At 42.2% G+C, this 17,031-nt stretch overlaps 1 protein-coding gene across 5 annotated transcripts in view; it reads right to left on the reverse strand.

The window, feature by feature from the left end:
- tmco4 (transmembrane and coiled-coil domains 4) overlaps window positions 1-17,031 on the reverse strand; it is an 89,212-nt gene that overhangs the window by 41,872 nt on the left and 30,309 nt on the right. For all 5 annotated transcript variants that reach the window (XM_041206605.1, XM_041206607.1, XM_041206608.1 and 2 more), the window contains 2 exons: window positions 15,897-16,033; window positions 3,209-3,293 (listed from right to left, as the gene is read on the reverse strand). In XM_041206605.1, the coding sequence (XP_041062539.1) occupies window positions 3,209-3,293; window positions 15,897-16,033 (222 nt within the window). The remainder of the gene's footprint in view (window positions 1-3,208; window positions 3,294-15,896; window positions 16,034-17,031) is intronic.

The following is a 17,031-nucleotide window of genomic DNA, read 5'->3' on the forward strand; positions in this document are numbered from 1 at the left end:
AGCTAGCGACATTATGACATGTAGGGAAGGGTTCAGATTATCTGGATTGTTCACCCCACACAGTAACACCAATACAGAGATCAGCTTCAGAGAAGTGTGTGACTGACAGTAAGAAGGGTAAAGAGAACATAGTTAAAACTGAGAAGAACAAACTGCAGAAACCCATCCTGTTCAACAGGAATGATGGACCCACTATGTATAGGATAAAGAGGACCTGCAGGAGGTTGTGGCCGGAATACTAGCCAAAGAAACTTGGAGCAGAGGGGATGGGAGGGTGTCGGGACGAGTAGAAGAGGAGCAGAATTGAAAGATTGTAGGCCAAGGGGAAATTTGCTGGAGTCGCAATTAGGAGACCAGAGCAATGCTGCCCACCTGGTGCTAGGACAAAGGTTATTTTGAAGCAGCTGGAAAGGAACTTAAAAAGGGAGGGAGAAGAACAGTTGTCATGATCCATGTAGTAACCAATAACAAAGGAAAGAACAGGGAAGAGATCCTGCTAAGGGAACATCAGAAGCACAGAGCTAAATCAAAAAGCAGGAACTTGAGACCAATCTCTGGATGACTATCTCAGCCACAGGCTAACTAGCACAGGGAGAAACAGATCAGGAAAGTAAATGCATGCTGAGAGATTGGTATGGGACACAGGCACCATTACTGGCACAGGAAGGAGCGGTACTTCAGGGATTGGCTGCAACTAAACTGGCATGGGACCAAGATCCAAATGAACTGGATAAAGGACTTCAGAAACTAATAAGTATGGAATGAGATTGGGGGAGGGGGTTGGGTGGATATAATCATGATTTAAAGATAAGAAAAGGGAGAGATGAGAAAAAAAGGCCAGGGTTCAAAAAGAGACTAAATGGTAACCAATGCTCAGGGAGCAGAAAAGGTTATAAGTTATTTTAAATGAAATCAAAAGGGAAACACTTATGCTATTGTGAGTTGTCAGTACTACTGATTTGCATTAATTCTGAAATATCTAAAGTGGGACCAGAAGGAGGAACATGAGGGAAGCACACTAGCAAGAGATTAAAAATGGCACTGAATTAATCTTCATGAATTATATTCCTGACTTAAAAGTTTTACAACGGAAAAACAATGAGCTGGATTTTTAGAGCCAGGCCGACTCTGACGGCCTTTTAAATTGGCAGGCAGAACCCAGACATGGATGTCCTGCCCCATTTCCAGCAGATCCCATTTTTGCCAGCAGGGGGAAGGTGGCAGGTTATAAATCACACAGGCAGGAAACCCAAACTCAGCAGGGCCACTTCAAATTAGTACTGCGTTTAAATAGACCCTATTTGCCTGTTCCAAGGGACTGTAGGAGTTACAAATTTATGGGGGGACGTAAGAAAGCTCTTGAAGGGTGGGTAAGATCCGTAAAATGTCATCTTAAGATTTTTAAATCCCCATCTCTTTAAACATGAGAAAAACCAAGCTGTGGCTGACAATATAAAAATAAACACATGCTGTTGAAGTGCATTGATTGACAGGCAATCTGGTGTAGTTTAGGAATAGCCATTACCATTGTTTCCTGAAGCTTCAATAGACTTCACTGTTGGCATTCCTCAAGTGTTGTTATTACAGCTGAGTCCATTATGAATGCTTGGCTGAGTTTCAAAACCTCAAAACCCACGTATCACAGTGGGGGTGTTGAGTTCAAGTATTTATTGACAGTTCTGGGAGCTATTAAAGGATTTGCTGTCTTTGATCTGGTTACTGAATAGTAGTTTTGCTGAAAAAAAAGACACTGAATTGTTGTTTTCCCCTTATATTGGCATTCTTTTGAACTGCCCTGATGAGTGCAAGACGAAAAGCTTCAACATGTCTCTTTTTACAGCAATATTCAAGTTCTGAATAGTAATTTGTTTTTGTAATAATTGACCACCTGAGGAGATTTAAAATCTTTTTCTGGGTTTCATAATGAAAATTCTCTTTTCTGTATCAGTGTGTATGAGTGAGAGTTCTCTTAGGTTGTTAGAAGTTTAAGCTTTTTTCATCTCCACATGCTTCTTGAGGTCTGTCCACAGTGGATATTGGGTGAGTAGCTATGAAGATAATGTGGGGGTATGAGGCAACATGGGGGTATGAAGTGGCATGGGGATGAGTGGGAGGGGCTTTGTGGGGTGAGGGCCAGCAGGCCTAACAGCCTTTTATAGAAGTCTCAGAGAACTAAGGCAGTTCTTTTAACTAGCCCACCTCAGTATTTGTCCACCTCCTTGGCCTCCTCTGGAGTTGGCAGACCCAACTTGATCAAACCTCTGCACCACCCCACACACCCATGGCCCCACCCCCCAGAGCAAATATCATTCTTGCAGGAGTTGTTTCCATGGAGATAGATCTGCTGAGTTGGGAGATTTCCCAACTTGAGCTTCTTGCCTCCATGGTGAAAGTCCGGTCCAATGGTTTTAATTCACATCACAAAGATAGTTATCATCTGTTACTAAAGGTTGACCATCAGAACAATTTATTTAACTGTGCAAAAAAAAATCCTATGAAATCTCAATGTGCACTGAAAATTGAACAGTAAAATACACAGTAGGCTAAGAGTAATACAGGTTAATGCTTCAAGTGAGACTCCTGATCAGAACTGGCATCATTGCGCTGTGGAAACCCCTCTGCAGAACTAACCAGGATAAATTACATAGGTTACATACATATTACAAAGGATATACAGTACAAAAACAATATAGTTGGCCCAACCTGTCCATGCCGGCATTTATGCTCCATGAGAGCCTCCCATCTTTCCTCATCCAAATTGATCATTGTAACCCTTTATTCCCTTCTCACTCATCTGCTTGTCTAGCTTCAGCTTAAATGCACCTGCACTATTCACTTCAACCACTCCCTGTGGTAGCGAGTTCCACATTCTCACCACTCTTTGGGTGAAGAAGTTTCTTCCAAATTCCCTACTGGATTTCTTAATGAATACCTTATATTTGATGGCCTCTAATTATGCTCTTCCCCAAAAGAGGAAACATTCTCCCTTTAACTGCTGTATGGAAATCCTCTATTTCCTATCGGACTTGTCCTCATTTTCCTACAGAAGGGGCACCTCCAGCCTGACAGTCAAATATGATTAAAGTCTCATCTGAAATTGGAAACCCCCTTTCCTCTTCCAGCTGCTAATTTAACTGCTGGGCACTTACCAATATTTTCCATTTTTATTTCAATAGTGAAAGCTATGTAGGAAGAAACTGTTGTGTACCTTTCTCTTTAACCAGCTCCTGAAGACAAAAGTAAATCACTCGTGCTCCAAGGCTAAAGCCAACCAAAGTGACTGGTCTCTTGCCCTGTGGAAAACATCAATATAGGGGGAGAGTGAGAAAGTTTGCTTATTAATATCAACCCTTTGAAGGTACACTGTCAGCCTCTTGAAAAATACATTTTGCATCATTTTGTCACACTGTAGTCATCAAGTACCTATAAGTGAGCACAAGAAGAAAGCAGGGTATATATAGCAGTCTGTTCACCTTGGGTACACTCAAGATGAAACACATTTTCTATTAATTTGACTCAACTGCTACATGAAAGGAGAACAATTGTCATTGGCAATGAATGTGAGAAAGTACATTTGCTCACTAATCATTATGTGTGAAACTATACAAAAGTGCTTCATTCAATATATTAGAGCTCAGACTGCAGTAACAGAAAAGGCTGACAGGTCTTTGATTAGAGTACATACAGAGGAAGTCGATTTTTGTGGAGGATGGGGAAATCCAGTTCAGACTGTTCTGAAGTCAAAGGTCTAAAACAGTTCCAACTCTTTTTTGTTAACAAGTAACTAAATTAGGTAACATGTTACTTCGAAAATAGCTAGATATTGGAAAAACTGGGAAACTTGACAAATTTGATCCAGCTAAATTGCTCATCGTGAAGAAGCGTTCAAATTGCAGGAGCACCAATTAAAAATGAGGAAGTTCAATGTAAGGGAAGTCACGGGAAACATTTACTCTCAAAGAGTGACAGAGTTATGGAATATGTACCCGGGTAAGGCTATCAAAATGAGTGGGTTCAACAGATGATTAGTTGTATTCCTACAGAAAGAAGGAATTCAGTGAGACAATGGAAGGCTGAGATTAGGAATATGGTGCAACAGTAGCAAGATGGACTAAAGGGTTATGATAAGGTGGTGGGTAGGTGAGGTTGAGTGATATGGTAAAGTGGGCAGGTGGAATTGAAACAAAATTAGAAACATAGAAAATAGGAGGAGTAGGCCATTCGGCCCTTCAAGCCTGCTCCGCCATTCATTATGATCATGGCTGATCATCCAACACAACAGCTTGCTCCCGCTTTCTCCCCATATCCTTTGATCCTTTTCGCTCCAAGAGCTATATCTAACTCCTTCTCGAAAACATACAATGTTTTGGCCTCAACTACTTTCTGTGGTGGTGAATTCCACACACACACCACTCTCTGGGTGAAAAAATTTCTCCTTATCTCAGTCCTAAATGGTCTACCCTGTATCCTCAGTCTGTGACCCCTGGTTCTGGACTTCCCCACCATCGGGAACATCCTTTCTGCATCTACCCTGTCTAGTCCTGTTAGAATTTTGTAAGTTTCTATGAGATCCCCCCTCATTCTTCTGAACTCCAGCGAACATAATCCAAACCGACTCAATCTCTCCTCATATTTCAGTCCCACCATCCCAGGAATCGTCTGGTAAACCTTCGCTGCACTCCCTCTATAGCAAGAACATCCTTCTTCAGATAAGGAGACCAAAACTGCACACAATATTCCGCGTGTGGTCTCACCAAGGTCCTGTATAATTGCAGCAAGGCATCCCTGCTCCTGTACTTGAATCCTCTCGCTATGAAGGCCAACATACCATTTGCCTTCTTTACCTCCTGCTGCACCTGCATGCTTATCTTCAGCGACTGGTGTACAAGGACACCCAGATCTCATTGTACATTCCCCTCTCTCAATTTATAGCCATTCAGGTAATAATCTGCCTTCCTGTTTTTGCTACCAAAGTGGATAACCTCACATTTATCCACATTATACTGCATCTGCCATGCATTTGCCCACTCACTCAGCTTGTTGGCACCACTGTACAGCAGGCATTTATTCTCCACCTGCAATTGCCCTGAGAAAGTTGCAGTGAGTCGCTTTCTTCAAGCACTGCTGACTTGTGGTAAAAGTGGCTCCTGCAAAGTTGTTAGTGGGTGCCAGACATTTGACTTATGTTGGTGAAGAAATGGTGATCGATGCCCAGGATGTGACGTGACATGGGGAACATGGAGAATATGGTGCTTCCACATATCTGTTGCCCCATGTCCTTCTAGGTAGTACAGGTCATGAGCTTGGAAGGTACTTCTCAGTAACTCTTAGTGAGTTGCTGAAATACATCATGCAGGTATACACAATGCAGCCAGCAGAGTGGTCGATGGAATAGAAGCTGAGGCACAACATGAGAAGGTGAGTAGTTGGAATTGAGAAAAATGGCAACAAGGTGGGTAGGTAAGATCATAGGATAGGGTGCAAAGGTGGAGTTGAGTGATACAGTGAGAAGGAAGGTAGGTGGGATTCAGGACCATGATGAGAAGACCAAAGTGAGGCTGAAAGACATAGTGAGGAGATGGGTAGTGCAGTTGAGATAAGATAAATGGGTGGCCTTGTTGAGCTGACTTGTTATTTGCGGCTGTTAAAAATTATAATGTTCCTTTTCAGAGCAACTGAAGTGTCAGAAGTGGGGGTAGGCTGCCTCAAACATATTGCATATATCCTTATGCTGTATGTTACTACAAATGCATGTCAACCATTTTCTGCTAGAAAGAAATATTTAATCCCCTGTATTAACAACTCAAGTAGTCTCAGCTGGGACTGTGAAACTGCCATTAATGTGTCATGCCAGACAGTAAAATGCCTAGTGGCCCACGCAGCTTCTTTCTTACATAATCCAGCTCTATTTCTGAAAGGACAAAAGATAGATTTATGCTTTGGGTGCAGATCCTTCTTATTTATAGTTACTGACAAAGCTGCTAAGTATTTCCACCATTATTCATTTCCATTTCAGTTTGGCAACATTTATACTTTTTTTATTTTTGTTTTTACTTCGAACCATTTTTAGTTACCCCAAGCACTTAATTTCCTTGTTTTATCTGTACCATAGAACCAGAGAAAAGTAACCTCCAGTATACTCCACTGTGGTACATTAAGAACTGAGTTCTTTAATGAGAAAATGTAGAAGGTTGATGAAGGTAGTGCAGTCATGTAAATGGACTGTCAGAGGATATTTGAAAAGAGTGTCACATAATAGACTTGTTAGTGAAATTGAAGACCATGGGATTAAAGGTATAGTGGCAGCCTGGATACAAAATTAACTAAGATACTAAAAGCAGAGAGTGGTGGTGAACCATTGTTCGTCACACTGGAGGGAAGTAGGCAGTGATGTCACCTCTCAGTAAGCATTAGGACCATTGATCTTTTTGACATATATTAATGACCAGGACTTGGGGTGCTGGACATGATTTCAAAGTTTGCAGATGACACTAAGCTTGGAAATGTAGTAAACAGTGAGGAGGGTAGTAGCAGACTTCAGGAGGAAAAAGACAGGCTGGTGGAATAGGCAGACACGTGACAGATGAAATTTAATGCTGGGTAGTAATAAGTGATGGATTTTGGAGGAAAAATGAGGCGAGGCAATATAAACTAACTGGTACAATTTTACAGGGGGTGCATGCAACAAGACCTGGACAGCATTCAGGCTTGGGCTGATAAGTGGCAAGTAACAATTGCGTCACAAGTGTCGGGCAATGACCATCTTCCCATTGAGTTACCATCACTGAATCCCCAACATCAACATCTTGGGGGTTACCATTGCCCAAAAACATAACTGGATCAGCCATATAAACACTGATTACAAGAGGAGGTCTGATGCTGGGAATTCTGCAGCAAGTAACTCACCTTCTGACTTATCCAAGCCTGATCACCATCTATAAAGCATAAGTCAGGAGTGCAATACTCCCCACTTGCCTGGATGAATGCAGCTCCAAAAACACTCAAGAAGCTCAGCACCATCCAGGACAAAACAACTTGCTTGACTGGCAATCCATCCACCAGCAGAAACATTCATTCCCTCCACCTCCAATGCACACAAAGCTGCAGTTCCTACCATCTGCAACATGCACTGCAGAATTCTGCCAAGGTTCCTTCAACAGCACCCTCCAAACCTACAAACTGTATTACCTAGAAGAGCAAGGACAGCAGGCGCATGGGAACACCACCACCTGCAAGTTCCCCTTCAAGTCACACACTATCCTGAATTGGAAACATATCAAAGTTCCTTCACGGTCACTGGGTCAAAATCCAGGAACTCTCTCCCAAAAGTGCCATAGGTGTATCTACACTACATGGACTGCAACAGTTGAAGAAGGTGATTCACCTCCACTTTCTCAAGGGTAATTTGGGACAGGCAATAAATGCTGGCCTTGCCAGCAATGCTCACATCCCATGAACGAATAAATAAAAGTAGGGACCTTGGGGATTCACATAGGCAAATCTTTGAAGGTGGCAGGATATTAATAAGGTTGTTAAAAAAGCAAATGGGATCCTTGGCTTTAATAAACAGGTGCAAAGAGTACAAAAGTACAAGGAAATTGTGATGAAACTTTATAAATCATCAGGTCTCAACTAGGGTATTGTGTCCAATTCTGCACACCTTTTAGAAGAATATTAGGCATTGGAACACCCGTGTCTCACTGACTGACACTGGCTCCTGGTCCGAAAATGCTCAATTTTAAAATGCTCATTTTTTGTGTTCAAATCCTTCCATAGCTTCACTTCTTCCTAACTCTGTAACCTCCTCCAGCCTTACAACCATCTGAGAACTCGGCGCCACCAATTCTGGCCTTATGTGAATATTGATTTCCATCGCTCTACCATAGATGGTCATGCTATGAGTTGCCTAGGCCCTAAGTCTCGAATTGCCTCCCTAAACCTCTCTGTCTCTCTATTCTGTAAGTCTCACCTTAAAACTGCCAAGCTTTTAGTCACCTGCTTTAATATCTCTATGTGACTTTCCTGTGAAGGGCTTGGGACCTTTTACAATGTTAAAGGTGCTATATAAATGCAAGCTATAATTGTTGAGAAAGTGCCAAGAAACCTTACCAGAATGGTACCAGGGATGACAGACTGCAGAAGTTGGAATTGTTCTATTTAAATCAGGGAAGGTAAAGAGATTTAATAGGGCTGCCCAAAGTTTTCAGGGGTTTGACAGGGTAGATAAGGAGAAACTGTTTCTGCTGATATGAGGGTCTAACCAGAGGATGCAGATTTAAGATAACTGGTAAAAAAGCCAAGGGGAAATGAGAATTTTTTTTACCCAGCGAGCTGTTATGATTTGGAATGCACTGCATGAAAGAGTGAGGAAATCTTGTGGCACAGTGGGTAGCATGTCTCTGAGCCAGAAGCTCCGGGTTCAAGTCCCACCCCAGAACTTAGTGGCTAAGGAAGCTGAATTCATAACATGGTTGATTATCTATCTTTAAATCCTTCCAACACATGTCAATAGCAGGCAGTAAGAGTGGGAGAGATTCCTGGTCAGTTGTGTGATGGAAAGAACATTGGAGCCTCCACCATCACGATCCATAGCTTCAGACTACAACCTGTATGTAAAAGTGCACGTTGCCACAGCAACTCGGCCTCCCTAGGTGAATTGTAACACACAATCACCACATGAAAGGGTGGAAGAAGCAGATTCAACAGTAAATTTCAGAAAAGAATTGCATAAGTATTGGAAAAGGTGAAATTTGCAGGGTAAATGTGAAGTTTGTGTTTAACATTTATGCTTTTATGTAAAAGGATATTTTAGTTTAAAAGAAGCGTTATATAAAAAACCTGACAGTAGGATGTGCTAAGTCCAGGATGTATTGCCCTTCTGTTTTTTTACACAGTAAGCTGGTGTTCAGGAGCAGATAAGAGTGTGTGTGCGTGCGCGTGCATGCATGTATATTTTCTGAATTATTAAGAAGTGACAAAACACTTCAAATGGCGATGAGGATGAGACCATCATTATTAGGGGCTTTAGAGGCCTTTGACTCAGCTGCTATGGACTTTGTAGTTTATGTCGAGCAAATGCAACAGATTTTCATTGCGAATAAGATTGAAGAGGAAAAGCAGGCTTCAGTGTTTCTAACAGGCATCAGAATGAAAAAATTCACGTTACTGAGAAATCTCATTGCTCCTGACAAGCCAGCAGATAAAAGCTTTAACGAGCTTGTGGTCGTTTTGAAAAAGCATTTCAATCCCAGACCAGCAATTATTGCCGAGAGATCCAAGTTTCACCGAAGAAAACAGCATGAGAGTGAGTCAGTTTCCCAGTTCCTGGCTGAGTTGAGAAAATTAGCGGCACATTGCGTCTTTAAAGATTACCTGGAAGAAGTGCTGCGTGATCACTTGGTTTGTGGACTAAGAAATTAAAGAATTCAGCGTGGATTGTTAGCGGAGCAAGAGTTAACACTGAAGAAAATATTTGAGATTGTGCAAAGCACAGAAATGGCAGAGAAACAAGCTGGAGATTTGAAAGTGCGTTCTAACAATGCCGAAGTTAAAATAGTAAAGTCAGGGTATACTCGCTTTCAAACATGTTACCACTGTAATGGAATAGAACATAATGCAAAAGTCTATAAGTGGAAAGCTGCTGACTGTCAATACTGTGGAAAAAAAGGACACGAACAGTGTGCATGTAGATCAAAGGCTGATCACAGTAAAGCAGTACTGCCAAGAAAAGGGCATCATGAGGAGCACACAGACAAGTTATGCTTGAAAATAAAGACACTTTAAAAAGATGCATGACTTGGAAACATAATACAAAAGTAATGCGAGTCCAGGCGAGACAGAAAGTGAAACTAACAGCGACAATGCAGAAGCGCAATTGTATTGCGTTCAGTCTGATCTGAAACTAGATGAAGGACTAAAAGTTGGCATTGCCTTAAATGGTAAAATGGTTGAAATGGACGTTGACATTGGAGCATCTGTTTCTATTGCTTCAGAGAAGACATGGGAGAAAATTTTCAAGAAATGCCCATTGGAGAAAACCCTCCTCCAGCTTAGCACCTACACTGGTGAGCCTGTGAATATACTTGGAAAAATGTTCATTCAAGCTAAATATGGAGGTCAAATAGCAAGGCTGCCATTTATCATTGTGAAAGGGGATCATCCATTGCTTATGGGCAGAAACTGGCTATAAGAAATTTGGCTGGACCGGAATAAAATAAATAAGGTGCATTTCAACCCCATGTTGCAGTCCTTGTTAGACAAGCATATTTGTCTTCAAAGAAGGTCTTTGAAGGAGTTATTAAAGACATAGAAGCCAAACTTGCTGTGAAGGTCGAAGCTTCTCCAAAGTTCTTCAAACCACATTCAGTTCCCTACTCAACGTGATAGAAAATCAAGCAGGAACTAGAACGACTTGTAAACTTTCAGATAATTGAGAAAGTTGATTATGAAGAGTGGGCAGCTCCAATAGTCCCAATAGCGAAAGATGACAGGTCTATGAGGATATGTGGTGACTATAAAATCACCTTTAATCCTTTCCTGGAAATACATCAGCACCCACTACTGAAAATTGAGGAACTGTTCGCTGCTCTGAATGGAGGTGAATTATTCACAAAGCTTGACTTATCATAGGCACTTTTGCAAATGCAGCTGAGTGAAGATTCCAGGAAGCATACAACCATCAGCATGCACAGAAGTCTATATCAATACAAATGACTACCACTTGGAATTGCATGGTCACCAGTCTTATTCCAGCAGGCCATGGACAAAATACAGCAGGGCCTCCCTGGTGTAATTTGCTTCTATGACGATATGCTCATCAACGGAAAAATCTCCCAACTCATTTGGAGAATCTAGGCAGGGTCCTGCGTAGACTGGAAAAGTACGGCATCCACTGTAAGAAATCCAAATGATCGTTCCTGAAGCCCTCTGTGGAGTACCTGGGACATGTGATCGACGAAACTGGTGCCTCAACCTCACCCAGAAAGGCGGAAGCAGTGGTGAATGTACCACACCCTAAAAACATTAAGGAGCTTTGTTCATTTTTGGACTTGTGAATTACTACAGCAAGTTCATTTCCAGTTTGGCTACCAAGGCAGCACAATTGAATAATCTGAAGAAGAATGCAAAATGGTATTGGTCACAAGCATGTCAGGAAAGTTTCAAGGAACTCAAGCAAGAGCTCACTTCTGCTAAAGTCCTGGCACATTTTAATGAAAAGTTACCTGTCAGTCTGGCTTGTGATGCGTCTGGATATGGTGTTGGAGCTGTCATTTCCCACACACTTCCTGATGGCAGTGAAAGGCCCATTGCATATGCCTCATGCATATTGACCAAGGCAGAACAAAATTATGCCCAAATTAAGAAGGAAGCTCTTGGACTAATCTATGGAGTCAAGAAATTCCACCAATATTTGTATGGGTGTAAATTCACTTTAATTACAGACCACAAGCCTTTGACCTGGTTGCTTAGCCCGAAGTCACAAACCCCAACCCTTGCCACTGCATGCCTACAAAGATGGGCACTGATCTTATCTGCTTACCAGTACGAAGTTACATTTCGCTCTACCGAGAATCATGGAAATGTGGACGCACTGTCCAGACTTCCGTTACACCACAGCTCCACAACCTGAAGTGAAATCACTGCTTTCAATGTGAGCCAGCCAGTTAAAACGGATCAAATTCGACTTGGAACTGCAGAGGGAATGTGCTATCCGAGGTTTACCTATACACCTAGAAGGGTTGGTGTGTACCTTAAGAAGTGACTACTGAGTTTATACCTTATTACATGCGTAGATTGAGCTGACTCTGCAAGGTGGTTGTTTAAGGGGAATCAGAGTTGTTATTCCTCCAAAATTCCAAACACAAATGTTAGAAGAACTTCACCCCAGTTACATGGGAATCATCAAAATTAAAGCATTAGCTCATCTACATGTATGGTGGCCACACCTGGATAAAGACATCGAAGGCATGGTCAGTGATTGCCTTCCATGCCAAGAAATGAAGTCTTCTCTTGCGCCTGTCCTATTACACCCATTGGCTTGGTTTGACCATCCATGGCAGGGACTTCACGTGGACTTTGCTGGACCACTTCTCGGACACACATTCCTGATTATGGTGGATGCCCACACAAAGTTGCCTCATGTTATTCCCATGAAGTCCACTACTTCAGCAAAGACCACTGATGCTCTCTTGAATGTGTTCACTACTTTTGGATTGCTGGAGTAGATTGTGTCTGACATTAGCACATAATGCAAATTTCAAACATTCCTGAAAAACAATGGGATCAAGCAGATTCTCATCTTGCCATAGCACCCATCCTCAAATGGTGAAGCGAAGTGCTTTGTCCAGGTATTCAGGATGGCCACATTGAAAGGGAGGACACAAACAGGTTGGAAGTTGAAGCCGAAGAACTTTTTGGTGATGTATCGTAACACTCCACATTCAACAACTGGCGTATCTCCTGCTGAGCTGATGTTTGGAAGACGACTGCGTACCAGGGTGGATTTACTGTGTTCGGATTTGAAAGGAAAGATTGGTTCAAAGCAACTTGATCAGAAAGGGTCACATGATACAAGTAAACCAGCTCGTGAGTTTAATCTGGATCAGTCTATTTGGGTCCGAAATTACTGTGGAACAACAAAGTGGCTCCAGGGAAGAATCATCAAGCAACGAGGACCACTGACCTATGATGTTGAATCTTTCTGTGGAATCCGGAAGAGACACACTAACCAGGTTAGAGAAGCCAAATCCAAGGAGCCAAATTTCCAGGGATCTCCAGTCACAGTGGAAGATTTCTGGGAAACATCTGCTGCAGTTGGTGAAACCCGACTTGATTTAACTGACAAACCTGTAGCACCTGTAGCAACTGTTGAACCTGAACAAGTGGAATAGCAGAAAGTTCCATTTCTAAGCAAACAAACTGAGATACTTAAGCCAACACTCCTCTCCAGGCCAAAACAAATTACCTGACCGATTTGTTCCTGGCTAAAGAGGGGGAAGATGTGATGTTTGTGTTTAACATTTATGCTTTTTTGTAAAAAGGCATTTTAGTTAAAAAGAAGTGTTATATAAAAAAGACTAACAGTAGATTGTGCTAAGTCCTGATATATTGCCTTCTGGTGTAGAATATGGAATAAAGGAACCTTCTGTTTTTCACACAGGAGGCTGGGGTTCAGAAGCAGATAGCTGTGCGTGTGTCTGTGTATGCGTGTGTGTGTATTTTAAATACTTAAAAAGTGACAAAACACTTCAGTAAAGAGGAGGGAAGCGGGATGAATTGGATAGCTCTTTCAAAGAGCCGCCACAGACCTGATGGGCTGAAAATCCTTCTTCTGTGCTGCACGATTATATGTACTGTGTCTTCCCAACTTTGAATACTTACAAGTCAATTGACTTGATTCAATCTCTAATCGCTATTTGCTAATCTAATTCATGCAATTTTCATGTGGTTTCTGATTTTTATCAGGCCCACTGTTTACTTCATTATTTGGACAAAAGCATCTACCAAAATTACCTATCTTAATTTAATTACCAAAATCAGATCTCCCATCAGTACCCACTGAATGTCTCAATCTCCATTAGCCTCTCCTCATGATACACAATACTAAACCCACAAATTAACTCAGTCTTCCTTTTATACAAATGATCTGGAACTGCCTATCTCTCTCAGGAGAGGTGGAGACCAAAACTGGACACAAGAGACGAATAAAGGATCCAGAGATCCAGCAGAGGTAACACCTAAGACCAGAGCAGACAAGTACACACCAGATGATGCGGTACACAAGCAGAAGAGCATGGAGCAGTGAGGAACAAAAGTAGGTTTTGATAGAGTGGATACAGAGAGAATGTCTCCTCTTGTGGGGAACAGCATAATTTGAGGCAAGGCCTATATAAGGTAGTCATAATGAAATCCATTAGGGGATTCAGAAGAAACCTATTCACCCAATGAGTGGTAAGAATGTGGAACTTGCTACCACAGAGAGTGGTTGAAGTGAATAGTATAGATGCATTTAAGGGGAAACTAGTTAAGTATGGGGGAGAAGAAAATAGAGAGTTATGTTGGTAAAGTCAGATGAGAAAACATAGGAGGAGGCTTGAATGGACCACGGATTGGTTGGGCTGAATGGCCTATATATCTTATGTAGTCCTGTGAAGTACAGGGAGTCAGGGAAAGGTGAAAGGATCTGTGCAGATGAGGGAGCTGGTCTGAAGGGACAGCTCCAAGGGGATGAGGAGCACACATGACCAAGAACAGCAGGAGGTGCTTAAGGAGCTGGTCCAAACCGCTGCAGCAATGTTATGAGTTCTGAAGCATAAATGGAGTCAGTGGCCAAAGGAAACCAGCAGACAGCAGCTGTGCAGAGATTGTTTAGCAGCATGGAAGCATCCAGAACAAGAGAAAATGAGCAGGAATGATCAAAAACTAGGTCAGCATAGAGTGAAAATTCCCAGCAGTGCAGGAACAGAGCCCCAAAAAAAAAACATGTATTGAAATAGAGGAAGAGAATATAACACCAGTAGAAAGTGGTAGCAGAGGTGGAGGTCACAGTAATCCCCATAAGACAGTGCAAAACATGGAACTCAGATCAGGAGAAAATGGATTTCTATTCAGGACTCAACACAGCAGCAGAGTGAGAAGCCAGCAATGCATTGAGGCACAGTCCTGAGGCTCTGCAGTAACAACAACAGGTGGGTGATGACACTACAGAATTGAACAAGTTACTTTGCACATGAAGAGACTGAATGGCAGAGCAGAGTCAAAGTAGCCAAGGCATCACGGTGTAGTCCAATAGAGCAGCACCAGAGGAGTCCAGGAAATCAAATATCCTTGGCCTCCTTGTTTTACTTGTTTACATTCTTTCCCATGGAAATATTATTCATAAGTACAAGGATCCACTGTTTTATATATACTTGAGAGGCATAACCTCAGTATCCTCTGTGACTCATAATTGAACTTCAAACTCCACATGCTAACCACCACTAATAATGTCTATTTCTACATCCGCCTTCACCTCACCCTCATTACTGTTGCAACTTTCATCCATGGTTTCTAGAATTCGAGATTCAATTACTCTATTGCTCACCTTGCCAACCTCTCAAGTTCCATCATGCATAAGCTGCAAGTTGTTCAGATATACAGCACCCGCATCCTATCCCACAAGATGGCCTGCTTTATTTTCAACCATGCCAACCTCCTTTGGCTCCCCATCCCCCAATCAATTACATTCAAAAGTCTTGTGTTCATCTACAAGTCCCTCAGAATCCTTAACCCTCATTACTTTCGGAAACTCCAACAATTTGTTCCCTTCACTCTCTGTGTCCCTCTCTCTTCCTGCTCCAACATCATTGGTAGAACCTTCAACTGCTTTGGTCCAAAACAGACAGCCTCACTCTAAACTCTTGCCAGTTCCCTCTACCCCCTTCAAAAATACTCTCCTTGACCACATCTTCACTTACCACCAGTAACATTTCACCCTTCACTGCTCAGCTTCTGTTTCTTGTCTTTGTGTGTAGCTTTGGGATACTTTATTACATGAAAAGCTTCATATAATTGCAGCATGTTGGCTATAAAGTGACCTCCATAGTGAGTGTATGTTCGTAGATGGCTGGTTTGGACAGTTCAATAACCTGTCAGTACTCAGTCAAAAATAATAGCCACGTGGGTGACATACTGGATGTAAACTGTGCTCGAAATAGGAAATCAAAACTTTCAAAAGAAGGGAGGAAAGAAGAAACGCCGGAGAATAAAAATAATGCTGATGTTTTCCACATTGATTTCTGGGTGCATTTACTTCAATAATTTAACTAATTGATGCTTTGGCAAATTTAGAGAATTTGCTTTTACTCATGTTCAGAAATCTGTCAGTTATATCACCCAACCTGAAATATGTCTTTTACCTGCTGTCTGCTCAGTAGCACCTGGGCCAGATGCTTTCCAACTTCAGCCGAACGACTGAGGCAGACTCCCCAGGGATTGTCGATGACATTAGCAACAGTCAGTAGTGAGGCTGGCCAAGACAGTGCAGTCACAATACCTGTCGAGTACAAAGATGAGAGAGTTAAAGGTGTGACCTGGGTATGAACCAAATTCATCATCATAGCTGCTGTCTCTGGAGAAACCGTGGCTCACGTACAGCTACTTTCCTCTCATGTGGGTTCTGGTCCCCAGTGTAACCCACAGCACTGGGAGAATCATTGTTCAAAGTGGCTGCGTAATACTGTACAAATAGGATATTGAAGATCTTGTGAGCAATTTTAATACCTGGGCAAAAAAGTGAGAAGTCAAATAGTTGACCGTCCAGAAGCAGTAGCAAAACCAAAATGGCTAGAAAGTCAGCAGGAAGTGGCTGACCAGCCTTTAAAATCAGGCAGCAGGAGGTTGCTGTCAGGGATCCGGGCGAATAGTCTTGGCACAATGCAAGTGCTCTGAGAGGGGAGGCCCAGCTCAGTCTCTTCTTAACAAAAACAGAAATACCTGGAAAAACTCAGCAGGTCTGGCAGCATCGGTGGAAAAGGGTCATGAGGACTCGAAACGTCAACTTTGCTCTTCTCCGCCGATGCTGCCAGACCTGCTGAGTTTTTCCAGGTATTTCTGTTTTTGTTTTGGATTTCCAGCATTCGCAGTTTTTTGGTTTTATCTCAGTCTCTTCTTTCCCTGATTGCTGTTGCCAGCTGATTTTGCCTGGCAGGGAAGCCATCATTATCCCTGGCTTAGGTTACAAATGGATTCCGATGTCACTGGAGCCCAATCTACATAGTAGAAGAGGACATCGTTGTCTTGAGGCAGGTGGCTGGCAGTCAGTATTGCCATCAGCAGTTCAGGGCAGAAAAGGAGATAAGTCCCCTGCTCTAATTTAACTGCTGTCCTACCTAGTTTCCATGGTGAGTGGGTTAAAATTGTCCCCATTTGAAGTTCAGTGAACTCAGAATATATCACAATATTTGAGTTATCTAACAAGAATAGAACAATTTTTTCCATGATTTTATTCCGAATGGCTTCAGCAGAATTGCACCTTTCTTCAGTACACTAACT

This window comes from Carcharodon carcharias, chromosome 15, assembly GCF_017639515.1.
Source record: "Carcharodon carcharias isolate sCarCar2 chromosome 15, sCarCar2.pri, whole genome shotgun sequence".
In the NCBI taxonomy this organism is placed as follows: domain Eukaryota; kingdom Metazoa; phylum Chordata; class Chondrichthyes; order Lamniformes; family Lamnidae; genus Carcharodon; species Carcharodon carcharias.